Below are 17,496 nucleotides of genomic sequence, written 5' to 3'. Positions count from 1 at the left end.
TTTGCCGACGAGCCACCTTTAAAAAGAAACCAGGTGGACCACGATTACATTAGCTTAAACTTGAATTGTCTCCAGCGGTGGTGGTGGCGGCGGCTGTCCCCGGAAGCGGTACCATTACGCTTGTTCATTTTCGTTCTCAAGTTGCACCACCAAAGCCCACCTTTCCCCCCGGGAATCCTCCTCAAGCGTGAAGGGCACCATCATCAAAAACGATATAATAGATAAATTTAACCGTAATTCCATTTGCACGGGATTATTACATTATCGCTTCGAATCGAAAGCTGTTCCATTGTCGTGTATCGATAGGAAGCAGGGGGGAGGAGGCAGAACGGTCTTTGAAAAGGACAGGGAAAAAGTCCCGAAACGAACCCCGTCGAATGCCTGTCGGAAACAGAAACGTTAGCAAAAATGTCTCCAGTAGCATACCTGGCGAGAGATGGAGAGATGGGGAGAGAAAGAGAGAGAGAGAGAGAGAGAGAGAGAGAGAGAGAGAGAGAGAGATAAAGAGAAAAAAAGAAGAAAGAGATAGAAAGAACAGTGGGTGGGGAAATGCCTCAATTCCGGCAGCAGGTGCGAACGACAATCTTGAGGGTAGAGCGCCTTCGAGCAAGTATCGAGATAATCGCGGCGTGGCCAGTGGTTCAAGGTGTTTCCAAGATCCAAACACTTCCCCTCCCGATGGTTCCCGGATTCTGGCACACCGAGCGCAACCGCCCCTTTGCCGAACCGCCCGGAAGCGGCGAAACGTTCGATGGAAACCTTCTGGGAAATGAACCTGCTCCATTTTTCGGTGAAGTGAAATCACATTGTTTCCAGCCTGCGCCACCAGGCCTACACGCTCCACACGCTCCAACTACTGTAAAGCTGCAAAAGTGGCCATCCTTGGTGTGTGTGTGTGTGTGTTTGTGAAGGATGAAAAGAATGGCATTTAACCGTACCGGCGTACCTGTGGCGGGGGGACGTGTTACCGGAGGACGGAAAATAACAAAGAAACACACATTCAACGTGCCTACAACCCTCTTACAGGTTCTCTCTCTCTCTGGTGTTGGTTTCGAAGGTGCGTTCGGTAAAGGATTCGCTCCGTTTGGTTCGCAGATCGTCGCCCTTACTGTAGCTTACTCAGTGTTCACCATTGCCTCAACAGCTCACTTCATTGCAAATCAACACAGTGGCTCAGTTTATGTTTGGTAACGATTGACACATCGAACACATGGAAAGCAAATAGATCCAACGGCAACCAGTGCATCGTTTCTTCCTCCAACAGCTGACTTCCAGTTGACTTTAAGCTAACGATTTCGGTTAAAAAGTGCCACATGGACAGTATTTTCTTTCGGTATCTGAAGACGAAGAATTGATAGATGGTGTAGAGTCGTTCGGTTTTAATCCAAATATATTTACCTTTTATTCAACCGTTTTTACCTCAAACGTAGCCACATTTTCACCTGCCGGGCTGGGAGTGTAGTCGGCCGATTGGAATTTTCCCACCATTTTGCCGTCCGTCACACACTCCGCTTTTTGCCGCAGAACCCTCTTCCGGAACGATCCTTTGATGCGTTAGTAAGGGGAGGGCGAGAGAGGGAAACGGAAAAGCTTACAGCCGCCTGTCCTGGTGATTCACTATCATGCGTTATTTCCTTTATTTCGACGCTTTCAACGCCACCACCAGATGGAGCAGGCGTGTTGGTGGTACACATGGTGGTACACATGGGTGGTAGTGGAGCAAAGGGTTGGCCCGTTCCACACCTCCCCTCCTCTTCCCTTTCCATCCCCTGTGTGAAGAAATGATCGATCGATTCCGCAACCTGCACTAACCCTGGCTGGCTGCATGGTTCTATTGGATTCTCTCTCGTTCTCGCTCGCTCGCTCTCTCGTTCTCTTTCTCTCTCTTTCTCTCTCTCTCTGTTTTTGCCTATTTACAGGTTCGATTTCCGTTTGGTGATTCGGTTTCTATTTTTGCCCCCTTTGCACTGCGAGGAAGAGGACGCGATTTCTCCGTATCATACACTTCGGCGACTGTTTTGGGGAATCGGCAAAGGAATCGGCTTAGTACGACTTCTTGTAGTATTGGTTTGCCTGTACTGCGGTACCCGGGTACAGGCTCTACACCTACAAACAGTTTTTATTTATTTTCCATCGGATTTTTACGTGTTTTTTCTTCTTCTTCTTCTTCTCCCTCGGCCGTTCGCTCCTTCCTTTCTGGCCACCCTCCCTTCTTTGTTTTCTTTGTTCACAAATAACACTCACGCCCAAATGGGTGAATGGGAAGTCTGTCTTCGAGAGAGTTAGTGTCAAGAAGGGGATAGGAGGGGTTGGGGAGTGTAAAAAAGGGGGGGACAAACCAAACTAGCACACAAAATGCACACACACGCACACATACAGGTTAAATCTGCAAAAGAACGAATGAGGAAGAAATGGAATACGTGGAAGAGAAAGAATGCGGGAGTAGATTCGATATATCTACGATGCTTATCATTATGTGCTGTCCTCATTATCGTCGTCCCTTGCCGAGTGTTGCATGCACGGCGATGGCTTCCTGCCTCAGCTGCTCTATCATACCATTGGAAATGAAATTCATGGCCACTCGTAACCAACGGGTGCTGTTGATTACAATGCTTGGTTGGTAATGGGAAAATGAAATAGATTGAAACCGAAAAGCTTACTAACAAGCCCGAAGCTTTGCTGATGGAACGGAGATTTTCAATCAATTCCTCCCTTTTTCTGTTACCCAGCACTCCTGTACGTGTATGTGAGTCTGTGTTTGTGTGTGTGTGCGTGTGTTTTCTTTGAATCCTTCAAGGGAGAGCATCTACGATGCATATGTCTATCGTTTTCCCGAAACCGTAGAACGGGATTTGTGGCATTATTTTCTCTGTGCCTAACTTCTTAGCATCAAGATTCTCTTGGTTTCTGTTACTGTCACTTACAAATACCATACAAAGTACATCAAACGCTACATTCAATTTGATTTACGCCATTTTAGTTACCTATATTTACAGCAAATATCTTCACAGCGTCCTTCCGCGATTTTCTTCTCAAGAGGATCATATTTCTCCCTCTATCTCTCTCTGCTCTTATCTTCATTTCGTTCCAGGAATACTTCATTGTCCCGAGTATTTCTGTATGTGTGTGTGTCTTTCGTTCAATTAACGGTTTACATTGCCACCCACTGTACCGAATGCCTGGACACACATCGACGCTTCCGCTGCAGAATTGTGAAGCAGAAACGTCAATGCAACGAGAGTCTTTGACGTGGTTTTTGTTTTTTCAAGGAATTCGGAATGAATGTTTCGAAACACGCTGTCCTATCGTTCGTGTATGCTTGTCGCAGTATACAATGATGCCATGCAAACACCGACCACCGACCACCGACCACCTCCCCCCATCACCGTGAGACCTACAGTGTGTGAAACAAGGTCATCCGTTCCGAGTGATTCCCGTGGTAGGGCGATTGCTAGGGCATGATCCGTAGTATCGATGTCATGTTTTACTTTTGATCATCTGCCCACTCGCCGTCCACACCAGCGGTGGATGTGTGGATTTTGATTTTTACATCGCTCATCGCTTGACCCTCGGACCCTCGGACAAACCGGGTGGCGCATTCCATTAACCCCCGTGTGTTCCGTTCCGTGTGTGCGAGGTTCAATGCATATTTAAGACGAAATTGATGACCTGATATGTTACAATTGTCAGTGGCAAATGAATGTGGGACACCACCAGTACCGCATTGCCATGGTCTCCGTGTTGCATCGCGGCCGGGTTTTCACCTGTGGGGTAGCAGAGAAAGAGAGCAAGAAGGGGAGAGGGGGGGAGAGAAGAGAGGAAACGGTATTGATTAACCAAACTGTCGCCTCAGCACACACACACACACACACGCGGCTTGAGCGTGATGCACGGTAATATTGGAGAGAGCGAGAAAAAACGACTGTCAACAACATGAATGCGCGATTTTATCAACTTTGCTGGCAGTGGCAGAGGGGCCTTTGGGGGTTTGGTATAAATGATAAATGATTGCAAAAACATAAATCAAAGAGACTGAAATTAGTAGGTTGCGAAGAGCAAAATGACTCTGGTTTTGAGCACTGGAGAACATGTGAATGTTATTGAATAATATAGAATGCCAATAAGGGGAGGAAGGAAAAAAAACAGCCACGAGCGAGGGATGAACTCAATTGAATATATTTATAGAACCAACAGCCATAGATGTCATGTGTTTGATGACGCTTTTTAGTACTCGCTAGATATGTCATTTTCCATGTACGCCATTGGAATGGAAAATCGATACGAAGCCCAATAGTTGAGTGTTGTTTGTTTTTGTTTTCCACCGTTCCACCGTCACTTACCGTTCAGGATGTGCACCAGCGTTGATGCAGCGACAGCATTGTTCGAAACACAGGAGTAATTTCCGGAGTTGAGCGTGTTCGTGTGCGCGATAAACAGTTCCGAGTACCGGTTGTCTGTTTGACGGTGGTAAATTGGGAGAGAGAGCGAGAGAAAAGAGAAAGAGAATTACTGGCGAGGACTGGCATTGCAAATAAAGGGTTCTGGAAACTGTGGATGATACAGGATACAGAGAACTGAAGCAGGAACATCGTGCACCGTATTTTGATGCTCTTGGAAACCTTTCGAATGTTTATTTGTATATTGCATCCATTACAATGCAAGCCAACGTACAAAAGGGCCGGCTACTTACCCGCCTCTGTCGACACGTTCACGCCCCGGTGGGCATCGTAGTTGATCATGCGATTGTTGTGATACCAGAATATGTAGAGCGGTGGTTCGTTGCTCTGCACGACGCGGCACGTCAGCCGCAACATCGAACCGGGCTTCAGATACTTCTCCGAGGGTCCGAAAATTTCCGCCTTTGCCTCTGCAGTGGGTTGCGGGGAAGAAAGGACCAACAAAACTCATTAGCATCAACCGGGCACATTTGAACCACACAACAATTCGAGAGAGAGAGAAACGGCAACGGCTACTGGCGGCTACCTACCGACGACGTCCAGCTTCACGAAGATCGAGGTCGGTGGATGGGTGGAAACCTGACACTCGTACAGGCCCGCATCTCGCAGCTGCACGTACTTGATCTGTAGCGGCCACTCCTGGGAAGAGAAAGCATCACCGAAAAGGACGAATTGAATCAATATTTATCATCGCGGGGATCATCGCATAAATATGCTCCAGCATAGGTGCAGCAGCTTGTTTGCGACATCTTAGTTCCGATTGATGTGTTAGATAACTCTCGTGGATGAAGTTGACTCCACTATGCGCTCTAATGCGATCGCTAATGTCGAAAAGATTGAGCCCTTAACATGCTAGTCAGTGGAGGCAACATAAAACATGAGACTCCATTCATATAATAATCGTCCGTTCTGGCTGATTGAGTACGGACTATCAAGCTAATTGAAATTTGATTTTCCTCCGTTTTTCACTTACAGTTCCAACAAACACAAACACAACCGGGTTCCGTTGCGCGATTGTCGGAAGTTTGTGCGGAACGAAAACGGACCGGGGAATGAATATAATACAATCATTCCATCACGCCAGGCCCATGGCCAGGCGACGTCAGCACAAGCAGTCCATGGCCGTGGTTTTGCCGCGTGTGTACCGTCCGTCCGTCGATTCCCTGCCGATGGTCGTAAGCATCAATCATGGGCTGTTGTGTAGGATTCCTCGGTTCGGCATTTCCCGGCATTTGCAGCTAGCGCTAGCGAATGCCGGTCACGGTACGTGCCTAATGGTCAATTCGTCCAACCGTCCCCGACGGTCGGTGACCACAGAGGCCGGCGCCAGCTCGCCACTCGTCACCTCGTCGCTCGTCGTGCGCGGAGGAGAATGCGTCATGGAGCACCGCTCCATTCACGAGATGGGGAGGAGTTTTATGTTGCTTTTACACACGCCCGAACCCCTCCCCAGGCAAGGGCGCCGTAGCAAATCCACCTTCTCCCAAGATACCATTCCAATCGGCGTTCTGCCATCAAGGGCATAAGGATTTTTATGGACCTCTCTTTCTCTCTCACACTGTCTGCCTGCCCTCTTTCGGAGACGCGAACGCGCAGGGGACCGGCCTTCGTACGCCTGGGAGAATTAGCACAATTGGAACTAAATATGTTGCCTCCCAGGTCGTTTAACGGCAGCTAATGTGTCAGCCGCGTGGGCAACTGGTCCAACCAAATTGGTCCCTCGGCATTTGTGCGTCGGCGTTTTGCGTTTGGGGGAGCGTCTTGACTTTTTTTTTCGTGCAACGTCACGGAGAAAGCGGCTTAAGCGACGCGACGGCGAGGGAAGAATCCCGCGGCACTCGAGCTCATCTCATGGAGTGAAGCGGCGCGTCGGTTTCACTTCAGCAGGGCTGGTGGGCTGAGAGAAATGTGTTCCGTGTTACTCATGTAATTACGTCCGGTGGAACAGCGTATGCGGCTCACGTTTGCTGCTGTTTAAAGCAACAGCAGCAAACGGCGGAACTGTTTCGGGTAGTCGTGGCAGTCTCTGAAGGCTTGAAGGATACGCGAACAGTGTTGGATTATGTAGTAGAGCAGAGAGGCTGTGTGTGTGTGTGTGTGTGTGTGTGTGTGTGTGTGTGTGTGTGCTGTGGTAGTAATGGAGGATGCTGTTGAATTCGTGGCGTATTAGGTGCTGCAAAAGGCGCTCCCTGTTCACGCGCACAGCAAGCTAGGGGCTAGAGTTTAAAGCGAGTAATTATGTTGGAGAACCTTCTCCTTTTGAAAAACCCCTCTTTTTGCCACTCCATCTCTAATAAACCACATCCGAGTGGCTGGGTGCCAATGCAAAAGTGCTATAAAACGGCTTAAACGTCATTCATTTGTATAATGAAGTGGAACAAGCGACTAATCCTTCAACAATGAACGCACCGCGAATGGATACGCTGATGCGTTGACGCCGTACCTTCATCATGCATGCAGCAGAAGTAGTACAGACCGTGCTATCCATAAGGTAAGCAATCCATTAACCCGGAGCGAAGAACCGTTTGCCCGTGTAGCACTCGATATCCGGAGTATCCCGAGAACCATTAGGTGCTAAGAGCGGTCTCGTTGCTACGGCACAACCACCACGGCTGCAATGCTGTTGCTCACGAGCGAGATGCATCGGACATCGGGGATCGATCGATCGACCGGCCTGCAAATTGCTAGCATAATTAACGAGCGTGGCTAAGCCGATCGGTTCGGAGTGGTGCTGGTGAGGCTGATGCTGTAGCAGTGTGCAGACATTTATTACATCCCCATTTGACGGGTGAATGATGAGTGGCATGGTTTCGTTTGGCTAGGGCTGGGTCGTTGGTCGTTGGTGAATGTGGCCGAGGCTGTCATCGATCCGGTGCGGCCGGATACGGCAAACGGCAAGTGGTGCGCCTAGCGAGTGGAGTTTGTGATTGAAGTTGAACTCTGAATATTTCAAACCCTATGGATACAGACCAGGCACCATCCACTGGTGCCGGTGCTTACACGTCAACGAGCGCTCCATTGATCCATCTATTATTCCGAGCGTAAAGGATGTCGGACGATGGGGCATTGCGATGGGTAACGGGTCAGTGTGCTGCGAGTTCGTTTACCCGATGCCCATGCACGGTGTGGTCTGGACCACCTGAACCCAATTCTCGGAACGTGTTATAGAACCAAGCCAGCAGGCATTCGTCAGCATCAGCATCAGTTGCATCCGATGCGAGCAATTCCCGGAGAGTGTGTGTGTGTGTGTGTGAGAGAGAAAAAGAGGGAGCACAAGTCACTTTGAGCTCATCCATTCCCAGGCCCAGTTATCGAGCAAGTGGAGTGCAATCGTTGTACATTCGCATTCCCTTCGAGCACCGCGCTGAGGCATAAATCAATTTACACAAAATGAACGCCCACAAACTAACCAAAACGAATAGCATTTTCAACCCTGCCTGCCTGCCTGCCTGCCTGCCAGCCAGCGCCGAAACGCGGCCATCATCCGCAGCAAGCAGGACCGGACCGGAGATCTTGAATCTCGTTTCACAGCTCCTCCACCGAGGGTAGTGGGGTTGAGATCGTCATCGTGCAATCGTTCTCACCAAAGCAAACGCCGACGAGTCGTCAGACGACTGGCGATGAAAAGCAGACTGGCAAAAGATGAAGAGCAAAAAAACCCAGAGTGAAAAACAACCGGAAAAGCCGGACCACCGCGATGTGGCTGGGCAGCAGTCAGTGGCCAGATTCCGGGTGGCACCGAACCACACACCATCGGCTCTCGTGTGCCGGCACTTTAGCGTCATCGTCAACAACAGCTCAACAGCGACACCCCTCACCCCATCCACCCCTCCCCGCAAGTCAGTGCAATCGCAATGCTGTTCATCGCATCGCATCGCACCGCCCACCGGAAGCACGTTTCTGTGGCAGAAGATAAAACTCGACGAAATGCACTCACCCCACCATCCATCGCGCCTCAAGGTACCTCCCGGTAGCAAGGTGCGAGGCCAGCCCATTGGTCAGGACAGAGACCGAGACCGGAACACAACGGGCCGCTCGTTCGTTCGTTCGTTCGTTCATTCGCTTGCCTCGTTTGTTTTTGTTTGAAGCACCAGAAACGGAGAATTCAAGGGGTGCTTCTACTCCTCTCGTTTGGTTGGCTTGTTGTCCCCGGCGGGCGGGGTACCCCGCAAGTATTCCTCGATTTGTACCCTCGAAAACAAAACCAAAAAAAAAAACAAAAAACCGAAAGAGTGTGGCCACCGGTAGCTTAGCCGCAAGCGGCGCAACATTGCATCAACATTGCAATCATCTCGGGCCTCGCCTTCTTGATGGCCCGGGCAGCGTTCGTGCATCATTCGAGCACACTCTGCCTCTCGCACTCTTTTGCTTTTTTTCACTCTTTTTTTTTCTTCTTCTCCTTCCTCTTCGTTTGCCACTCCCGTTCCACAAAAACCGGCAGATTTACGACCATAAAGTGCCGCCTAGATCACCGCCTCTGGGAGGAACCTATTCGCTGGCGCTGGCAGGAAGAGGGTATTTTGCAAAAAAGCAAAAAACAAGTAGCGAGTTCGTGCCGTGTGCTTAGGAAGTGCTCACCAAACACCAAACACCAACACCACTCGGAGGCTCCGGTGTGACATTTACCGAGAATCACTTTGATGGCGCACCGTGACTTCCGTTCCGTCCGAACCCGCTGAGATTTCCTTCCATTTTTCCATTCTCTTTCATTTCCTAATGGAATCGTCGGGATCAAGATGAACGAGTCTTGGCCGTGCTCGGGTAGCCAAGAGAGCCCACTGGGACGGGAGGGTAACGATCAAAGAAATGGCTGTAAGGCGCTCGCCAAGTGCGAGTGCACTTTCGTGTGACTTTGCTGTCCCCGATAGTAACGGACTCACTCTCTTTCTATCTATCTTTCTATCTCTCTCTCTCTCTCTCTCTCTCTCTCTCTCTCTCTCTCTTTCTTTCTTTCTTTCTCTCTCGCTTTCGCACTCACTGTAGCCTGCGCTCCGATCAAATCAAGGATACGCTTATTGCGGCCTGCGGTTTGTATCTCATTTCGTTATGCCTTGTGGCGGTGGCGGGGCAGCAATAAAACACAACCTTTCGCTCACAGTAAGGATGCATTAGCCATGATCAAATCATTGCCTTCGCAGTGACGCAAGTTCCATGAAACGGCCCTTAAAACCCTCTCGATGGAGGCGCATGGTTATCGACCGATGGAGACGCATGGTTATCCACCGATGGAGGCGCATGGTTTTTCATATTTCGTTTCCGGTTCTCCGGTGGCTTACCTCCTTCTCCTCCGAGTGTATAATGTTGAACCGCTCGTCACTGCTGTAGGTCGTCACGCCGATCGTCAGCAGATGGTAATCTTTCCGCCGGATCCAGGATACCTGCGTGATAAGGAGCGAGAGATTGACCGGGGGAGATTAATTCCCATCTACCATCGGAACGAAGGGGCACGCCGTACTGTACTTACCACACCCTCGCCAATGTTGCGCACCGCACAGGGCAGCACAGCGATGGAGCCCACCTGCGACGCAATCACCGTGTGGTTGTCGGTCTCGAAGTACATCTTGCTAAAGTTACCATCCGCACCGGGACCGCCATCGAAGCCATCGAGCTTGTTGATGCTACCACCGGGGGGCACCTCCAGCTCCATCGGTGACGCTGCACCACGGGCTGTGGCCTTTAACCCGATCTTACCACTACTGCTGCTGCTGCTGCCGGAGAATCCGGTCGGTAGCTTCTGGCCAGCACCGACCTTCGGTGAACCCAGCCCAACCTCCGCGAGTATCAGGTTGGCGCTACTGATTTTACTAAAACTACTACCCTCCACCGTAGCACCATCGAGGTGGATGGGGTGTCTTGTGTCACGTGTCATCGTGCCAGTGCTGCTGCTGCTCGTGGTGGTGGTGGTGGTGGTGGTGCTGGTGATGGTGATGATGTTGGTAGTAGCGAGCTCGGAATGCTCAGAAACACTCTTTCCCGCTCGAGGGCTGTCGTTAGCCTCGACTGCAGTGGCACCGGTGCCACCGTTAATGTTACTACTGCTAGCCTTACTACTACTAATGCTACTGCTAGTGGTTCCCCTTAGGGTAGTGGGGCCAGCTTTACTGCCAGCGTACCGCTTCGCGTCCCCTCGGGCAACCTCTGCGGGCAGTAAGCTGCCATCTTCGGCCAGCTGGATGCCGGGAGCAAGCGTTTCCTTGAGCGCTCCTGAACCCAACAGTGGCAGCGTTTTTCCCCGCGAACCGGTTGCACCGGTAAACTGGGCTGCGTCCTGTATTAACGCTGCGTACCGGGGTGCTTCAGGTGCTGCTTGCTCCGGTTGCACTGTTGCCGGGACCGTCAGATGACGGATGATCGTAGCGGAAGAGCTGCCGCTGCTGCTGCTGCTGCTGCCACTGTCTATCGGTGCTGTTGCCGTGCTCTGAGATGTGATGAGCCCTGTGAATAAATAAAGCAATCGTGGATCATCATTAGTTGAAGTGGGCTTTAAGTAGTGAGTCCGAACAAAAATGGGTTTAAAAAAGCTATCCTTGACGTTTCTGGTCGGGGACTTGCTGCAACAGATGGCCCTGATCAAGGTAAAAATAGTTGACGATCGGAAATAGTTTTGAAAACTGCATTAAACTGACTTACAGCAAATCTAACGTACCCTCCACGGTTGAAGTTTTTACGGAATGTTGCTTACCGTGGCCCTGGCCGGAACGATCGAAAAGTCAAGTCGAGTCAAGTGTCGCTTCCTAAACCCTAAACGTTCACCCCGTTACTAGCCCCCTGGTGGCACAATGTTGAACGTGAAATGCTGTTTGAAGAATGCCCGTCTCCCTCTTGCCGTCTGCCACCGCCCTAGAATAACCTCATCGATCATCGAGCGCCATCATCGGTGAGTACCTGGGGCGTAACTGGAACGACTTATCAGTCAACCGAGAGACAGAGTCGGTTTCCGGTAATTTTGTTAAGTAGTTATGCTACACCAGTGTTTCCGTACCTGGGCGAGCATTTTTCAATTAAGAAAGCAATTTTCGTCAGCTCGCCCACCGTGAAAGTTTGGTGGACGAATGAAGGACGAGCTTCATCACGCGGTGACCGGAGCGGAGGGGGTGGGATGCATTTACGTCAACCTAACCACCATCAATCCACCAGCAGGACCACAGAGAGAAGCTCTCGAAGGAAAACAAATTTTCGTAAACCAATTTTCACCCACTGCCATTAGTGGTGGTGCTGGTAGAGAAAGCTTAATGGATGGTTAGTGTGGGTTGCTGCAAAATAGAATCATTGTTTTTGTGAGAAGCAGCGTTTCGATACAAAATTCGAGCAAACGTTAGCTCACTACTCAGCCAATCTCATCGCTCAACGTTTGTGTTGCACGAAACCTGCCGGCAAAGCTCATTTTCCAATCATCTCCAACTAGCACCCTTGAGAAGGCACTCGAGCACGAGCAAACGCTACCTCGCAGCCCCGCCCCCCACAAAACCGATGCATGACACTGTTCCACGGTTCCACTTTCAATAGATTTTCGTTCCAATGTTTTCGTTTCTACGAAAGTTTCCCCTAGACTAGACGACAACGACGTTCGGTTGACGCTCGCCGGATCCTTGGCGAAAATAATAAAACGGAGCAAATTGAGAAAACTTCTCCTCACTTTCATCCCCTATATGTGTGTGACTGTGTCCCGGTGACCAGTTTGGCGCGATGGCCAATAGAACCATCCAGCGAGGGGATAATCGATGAAATGGAAAATTCAATTTAAACGAATACGATCCCAACAAGAAGGCTATAAGCTTCGCTCCCACGGCCATTGCTGGTACATAGTCTCTGCGCTCCACGTTTTGATTGCATCATCTGTGACAGCGACGTCAATCTAGAGGGAGCAGCGGTCACCCCCCCCCCCCCCCACAGGACCTTACCTTCCTCTCATCATGCCAATCGACGGAAGGTTTTATTTTATTTTTATCCGCTATCTAAACCCTCGGTTTCGATCCCTAACCGAGTACCGAGCCAACACCGAACCCAGTTTGAAGCACTTTCCGCTAGCATTCCTAATTCAGTGCCAAACTGAGCTTAGTTCCGGCTGGAAGCAATAAGGATCCCGGGGAAGCCATAAGGACGAATCAAACAGGCACACCGCTGACAACTTTACCAATCATCTAACGGGGCCCGGGGTGATTGCGAAAGGAATCGGCGGAACCGCCTAGGTACACACTGGTACCAGCCGCCTTGAAAATTATCTTCAATTCTGTGGAAATCTTTAAGCCACACCTTGGTTTCACCATTTTCCCAATGCGCGGTGGAAGCAAGGCAGAGGCTCGCCGGCTTCAGTTCGGTCTCGTTCCGTTCAGTCTGCCTTCTGAGAGCTGATGTTTCTGCTCGAACAGAGCGCAATTCAGGCGGTTGATGGTCTTTTTTTTGGTTGGGTTTTGGTTTCCCTACGATTCCTAGCTATCTAGCACCGGTAAGAGAGCACCGGTCTTTGGCGTCGCCGGCGGCTTACGGCTTAAAGGGATGTCAGCGGAGTTGATTTCTTATGACAGGAAGTTCTTGTTTCGTGGAGGGTTCTTCTTTTCTTCTTCACTTTTTCATCGTTTTGTTTTGCTGCTGCTCAGCGCTTCAAGATACTAGCAAGAGGGGGCTTCTAGCATCAGTCAGCAAGCAGGATCCTCGTTTTCAACCAGAGCATTAAACGTTGAATTGGTCACGAAAGTAGTTGTTTGTTTTGATTGAATTAAGTTAGAGTGAGATAACGTTGATGGTCATCCTTTGGAAGCCGTGCGTCATCATTAAATGTTTGGTTGAACGGAATGTTGGCCCTAAACTGCACAAGGCACAAGCAGCACTTCCCTTTTGTTGAGATTTGATTTAGATTTAAGGGCTACCGTTCGCCTTTTTTGTGATTACCTGTTATACGACTTTATGGGGCTGAGGATTATTGAGCTTCAATCAATCAAGACTATTAACGTTTATCTGCGTCAGGGCCATTTCCGGGAAATTTTAAAGGTAGCCATTTCCAACTTACCACTTCCACCGCTCGTAGACTCCAAAATGATGAAGAGTGTGCACCATTTTGTCAGCTGCGCCAATCCGCACCGGTCCACGGCGCTGTGTCCTCTGCTCCTGCTTCGTCCACTGCTACTGCACCCGGTGCTGGAACTTCTCCAAAACATTGGTCCTGCGGCCCTAAAGGCGTCCCCGGGGGGTACTGCTGTGTTGCCGGTGCTCAGGGATGTTGCAGTGAGCGCACTACACTTTGTCAAGAGCTTTCCCTCCCCTGGAGTGTGTCTCCGCCAATTTCATCCGATTTGAGACAAAAAAAAAACAAAAGGCCGACCAAGAATTCCACCGGATTGCACTTGCGAGAACCGAGCGCACCTCGTAGGCGACAGATTAATGTAAGAAGCGAGACGAAAAGCAGGACAAAGCAGGGCAAAGAAGCAAAGTTGGTTCCTTCTTCCGAAACTTCTTGTCACAGGGCGCAGGACAGAGGCGTAGATAGAGACAAAAGAGGAATAGGTGGGGGAGGTGGCGATCTAGCACAATCGGAAACAAGTTGAAACAAGAAGCCTGGTGGCCGCCTTGGTTATATGGTTGTTCGGTGGATCCATTGCTACTGGTGCGTCCGATTGAACGGCGACCGACCGTTTCACTCACTGTTTATGCACAAGAACCGAACTCACTTAGCGGGATGTTTGTCACTTTGCTTGATTGCAGGTACCATGGGTAGTGGTTGGGCTGAAGTTTACTGCTGGAGTCTGACATCGTACGATGCCCTGGAAAGAAGATGAGAAGATCGAACACAATGTTAGTAAGATGGTGTCGAATGGTTTCAATGCATTAGAATAATGGATTACAATAGAACAACCTAGAAGTTAATCCATCGATCGACTTCGTCACCAAATACACTTGAAATACTTAGTTATCATAAGAATTTAGTGATCTAGACGACTGAAACTGTTCCTTCAAAAACGAGTATTTGATATTATATTCCTCATCCCAAGATATTTGAAGTGCTAACGAAACATGTACAGACTCTGCATCATTCTAAGGATGAATTTGAATAAAATTGAAATTCAGCGACAATTTAAATGATTTTTCAAAATATTTTAATACAATCTGTGCGAAGAAGAAGAGGGAAAAATGTTCGTTAAGCTTAAGAACATTCCGTTTTGACCTCAAGAAGCCGTTGGTAGCACCCCTGAGTGCCAAGTGTTTTCGTTCCATTTCCTTCGACACCCAATGTGTCCGGGTAGCGCTTATCTTATGGAGAAAAAAAAAACGAGAACAATTGTGTGGCAAACAAACTGAAATCCTCTTAAGATGGCGAAGTGTTTGGGGCAAAACAAAAGCCTCTCATCACTCGACCACCTCGTCGCTGCTTCTGTCCCCACCAACTGTGCTCTGTTTATCCTTTAATTTTTATATTCTCCCCGCCTTCCCTTCCGAGGGGATAGCGAGCATGCTTCCGTCGCAGCAGATCTCTGGAACAGACACCAGATCCACCGTGTCCACCCGTGTCCAGGCTAACCCGCGGACCCGGATCCCCGCCATGGTGAGCTTTTCATTAATTTCCATCCGTCAGAATTGCCCGCCAGCGTTTTAGGCCATCATACGAAGCTTATCGAGTTTGCGGCGATTCCGGACGGAAGCGAGAGGAAAATTCAATTTTCTTACGATTTGTGCACGCGCTACGAGCCCGCAAACGAGCAAACACTCACTCACACAACAGCTTCCCACACTTTGTTTGCAGCGTGTTCGTCGCTCGCTCTTTCGTCGCTCGTTGGTTCGCTCTTCGGGCTTTCCAATTTGTTCTATTGTTTCGCCGGGTGGTGTTGCGCACGCACGTAATGGAATCTGGACTGGTATGACGCTCTCGGACGATCATGCTGTCGAAGCATGCTTTAAAAGCACACAGACCTTGTGGCTCGGAGGGATGGCTCAGGGGGGAAAAAAGGTGGGGAAAAAGTTTTTCATCAGCCTGCGTGGCTGCCCATTGCTCGACCATTACAGTTTGCATGAAATGAAACTTTGCAATTCCTGGCTTCGCTGGCTAAGGGCTGTTGTGCGCGGTTGGTTTTTGTATCGCTTGGCACCACCACAACCAACACTAACGACCACCTCGAACCTCGATACCAGCTTGAATGTTAAAACAACAAGAGTGAGTACCAGCAGTAGCAGCAGCAGCAGCAGTAGAGTGGTTGGTTTGTGGTTTTTGCGTGAGTTTGTTGCTGTCCGGTTCATGAGTCCCGGGTACTCCCAGAACCACAACACACACACAAACACACACACATACACACACACACACACACAAAACCACTGTGCGCTCTCGGGTGCTCGAACTCAATTATCGTCTGGAGCTAGGAGCAGCATCCTTTCTTGCGTTACGTTCCACGGTAATCCATTTACGTAACCTTTGACATTCACGGTTCATGCCCCGGTAATGTCTTCGGATCGTGCGCCTTCTCCCTCGCCGCTAGCTCATCACGCAGATTGCAATATTCGCCTGATGGATTGGACTTCCACTGGCCGGTTTATGGCGGGGGGAAAAAACGCAAAAACAACAATTATTTCCCATAAAGCACCTTATCCACCCCCCCGGGGGGGGGGGGGGGGGAAGGAAGGTTGCGGCTGTGGCTGTGACTGCGGTCACCTTGGCCTCACGCAACCATTCTCCGTTTTTGCTCGATCCGTAATGAGCATCACAGCCGGATGGCCGTTGGATGGTCCCGGAACTCCGGGGGCGACATTTTCATCCGGCCATCCCAGGGCGGTGAGGTGACGTGAATTAATTGCGCTCACCTTGCTTCCTCTGTCCCGTCACGAATCACGCGAAGACAGCTTTGTGGGGAAGGGAATGGTGGTGGTGATGGCAAAAAATGGTTTTCATCTCCGAACGGTTTTCCACTCCAACCCCGGGTGATGGATGAGCGAGCGAGCGAAGGAGTGAGTGAGTGAGCGAGCGAGTGAGCATCTCACGCGTTACCTCACCGTTGGACAACGGTATATCTCATCCCCTCGCTGGATACACCTGGTGTCCCGGTGTCTTCCTCCCCCCCACGGCAACGCAAACTAATTAAGCCATCCATTGTCACAAACACACACAGACACGTGGAGGCGCACCTTGGGGCACACCCTGGATGGTCGGGAAAGGATGCTCCAGTTTCGGCGAAAAACCAAACCGTTGACAGCACCTTGCAGGCTTGGTCTGAGGTCGGGAGGCCAAGAGCCTGGAAGAACCACAAAACCACCCGCTTGCCCCCCCCCCCCCCCCGCGCACCCATAAACATCACCTCTTCCCTCACAGGTATCGCGGGCATTCGGTGTTTTGCCGAACACCGGTTTTTGGGTTCGGTTGTCGGGGTGGCATGGCGGTCGATGGCGGTCGTTGTTGGTAGTCGTTGTTGAAAAACGATAAACAAAACATTCACCGCAAGCTCGTTTGTCGTGGTGCGTTTGTCTTAGCGTTGTCATGAGGGCGGGGGCGGGGAACACCCACTCGCTTCCCTCTCCTTTTCTTCGCGCGCTCGACTTCTTCGAAATTGCCACTCATTAGTCATTCCCCAGGAAAGAGGGAAGACAACGGCTCCCCGGTGGGTGGTGGTGGTGGGTTTTGTTGCAGGATGGTGCCACCGTTGGAGGACAGGACAAGAACCGACGCGAAGATGAATAGTTGTCTTGTGCAACTTTCTGAGGTGCTTCACCGAACTTTGCCCCCTCCCCGAGCGGGGCAATCGGGTGGGGGGAGGGGGTGCCCCAATCGTCGACGCACCGGTGCGAATGCCGAACCTTATCAGTGTAGGTAGTGACATCTCCATAAATCAAACACCTGCCTCGGGGATGGCGTGGCGTGGCGTGATGGTCTGGGAGGAATAATAATGATCCAATTTCCGGCTGCACGTGTTACGCAATGCGAATGGGACGGGGATCAGTCGCGGATGAGAGGAGGAAAGCAAGAGAAGATTTTGGAAGCGGAGCCATGGGAAGCGCATAAAATTGAATCATGTTTTCGCGTCCCGCTTCGATGCTGATGGAGGCATTCATCCGTGTAATACAA

At 50.3% G+C, this 17,496-nt stretch overlaps 1 protein-coding gene across 2 annotated transcripts in view; it reads right to left on the bottom strand.

Annotated features, from left to right (window-relative positions):
• Positions 1-1,389: 1,389 nt before the first annotated feature.
• The window catches only part of LOC125960057 (uncharacterized protein DDB_G0271670-like), a 35,779-nt gene continuing 19,672 nt past the window's right edge, over positions 1,390-17,496 (bottom strand). For both annotated transcript variants that reach the window (XM_049693224.1, XM_049693223.1), the window contains exons 3-9: positions 13,465-14,215; positions 9,922-10,892; positions 9,734-9,835; positions 4,988-5,096; positions 4,691-4,867; positions 4,341-4,454; positions 1,390-3,764 (exon numbers count right to left, since the gene is read on the bottom strand). In XM_049693224.1, the coding sequence (XP_049549181.1) occupies positions 3,640-3,764; positions 4,341-4,454; positions 4,691-4,867; positions 4,988-5,096; positions 9,734-9,835; positions 9,922-10,892; positions 13,465-13,612 (1,746 nt within the window). In that variant the 5' untranslated portion in view covers positions 13,613-14,215 and the 3' untranslated portion in view covers positions 1,390-3,639. The remainder of the gene's footprint in view (positions 3,765-4,340; positions 4,455-4,690; positions 4,868-4,987; positions 5,097-9,733; positions 9,836-9,921; positions 10,893-13,464; positions 14,216-17,496) is intronic.

Source organism: Anopheles darlingi, chromosome 2, assembly GCF_943734745.1.
Source record: "Anopheles darlingi chromosome 2, idAnoDarlMG_H_01, whole genome shotgun sequence".
Classification (NCBI taxonomy): Eukaryota; Metazoa; Arthropoda; class Insecta; order Diptera; family Culicidae; genus Anopheles; species Anopheles darlingi.
The sequence above is the reverse complement of the archived record's forward strand: the minus strand, read 5'-3'. Positions and strand labels throughout refer to the sequence as shown.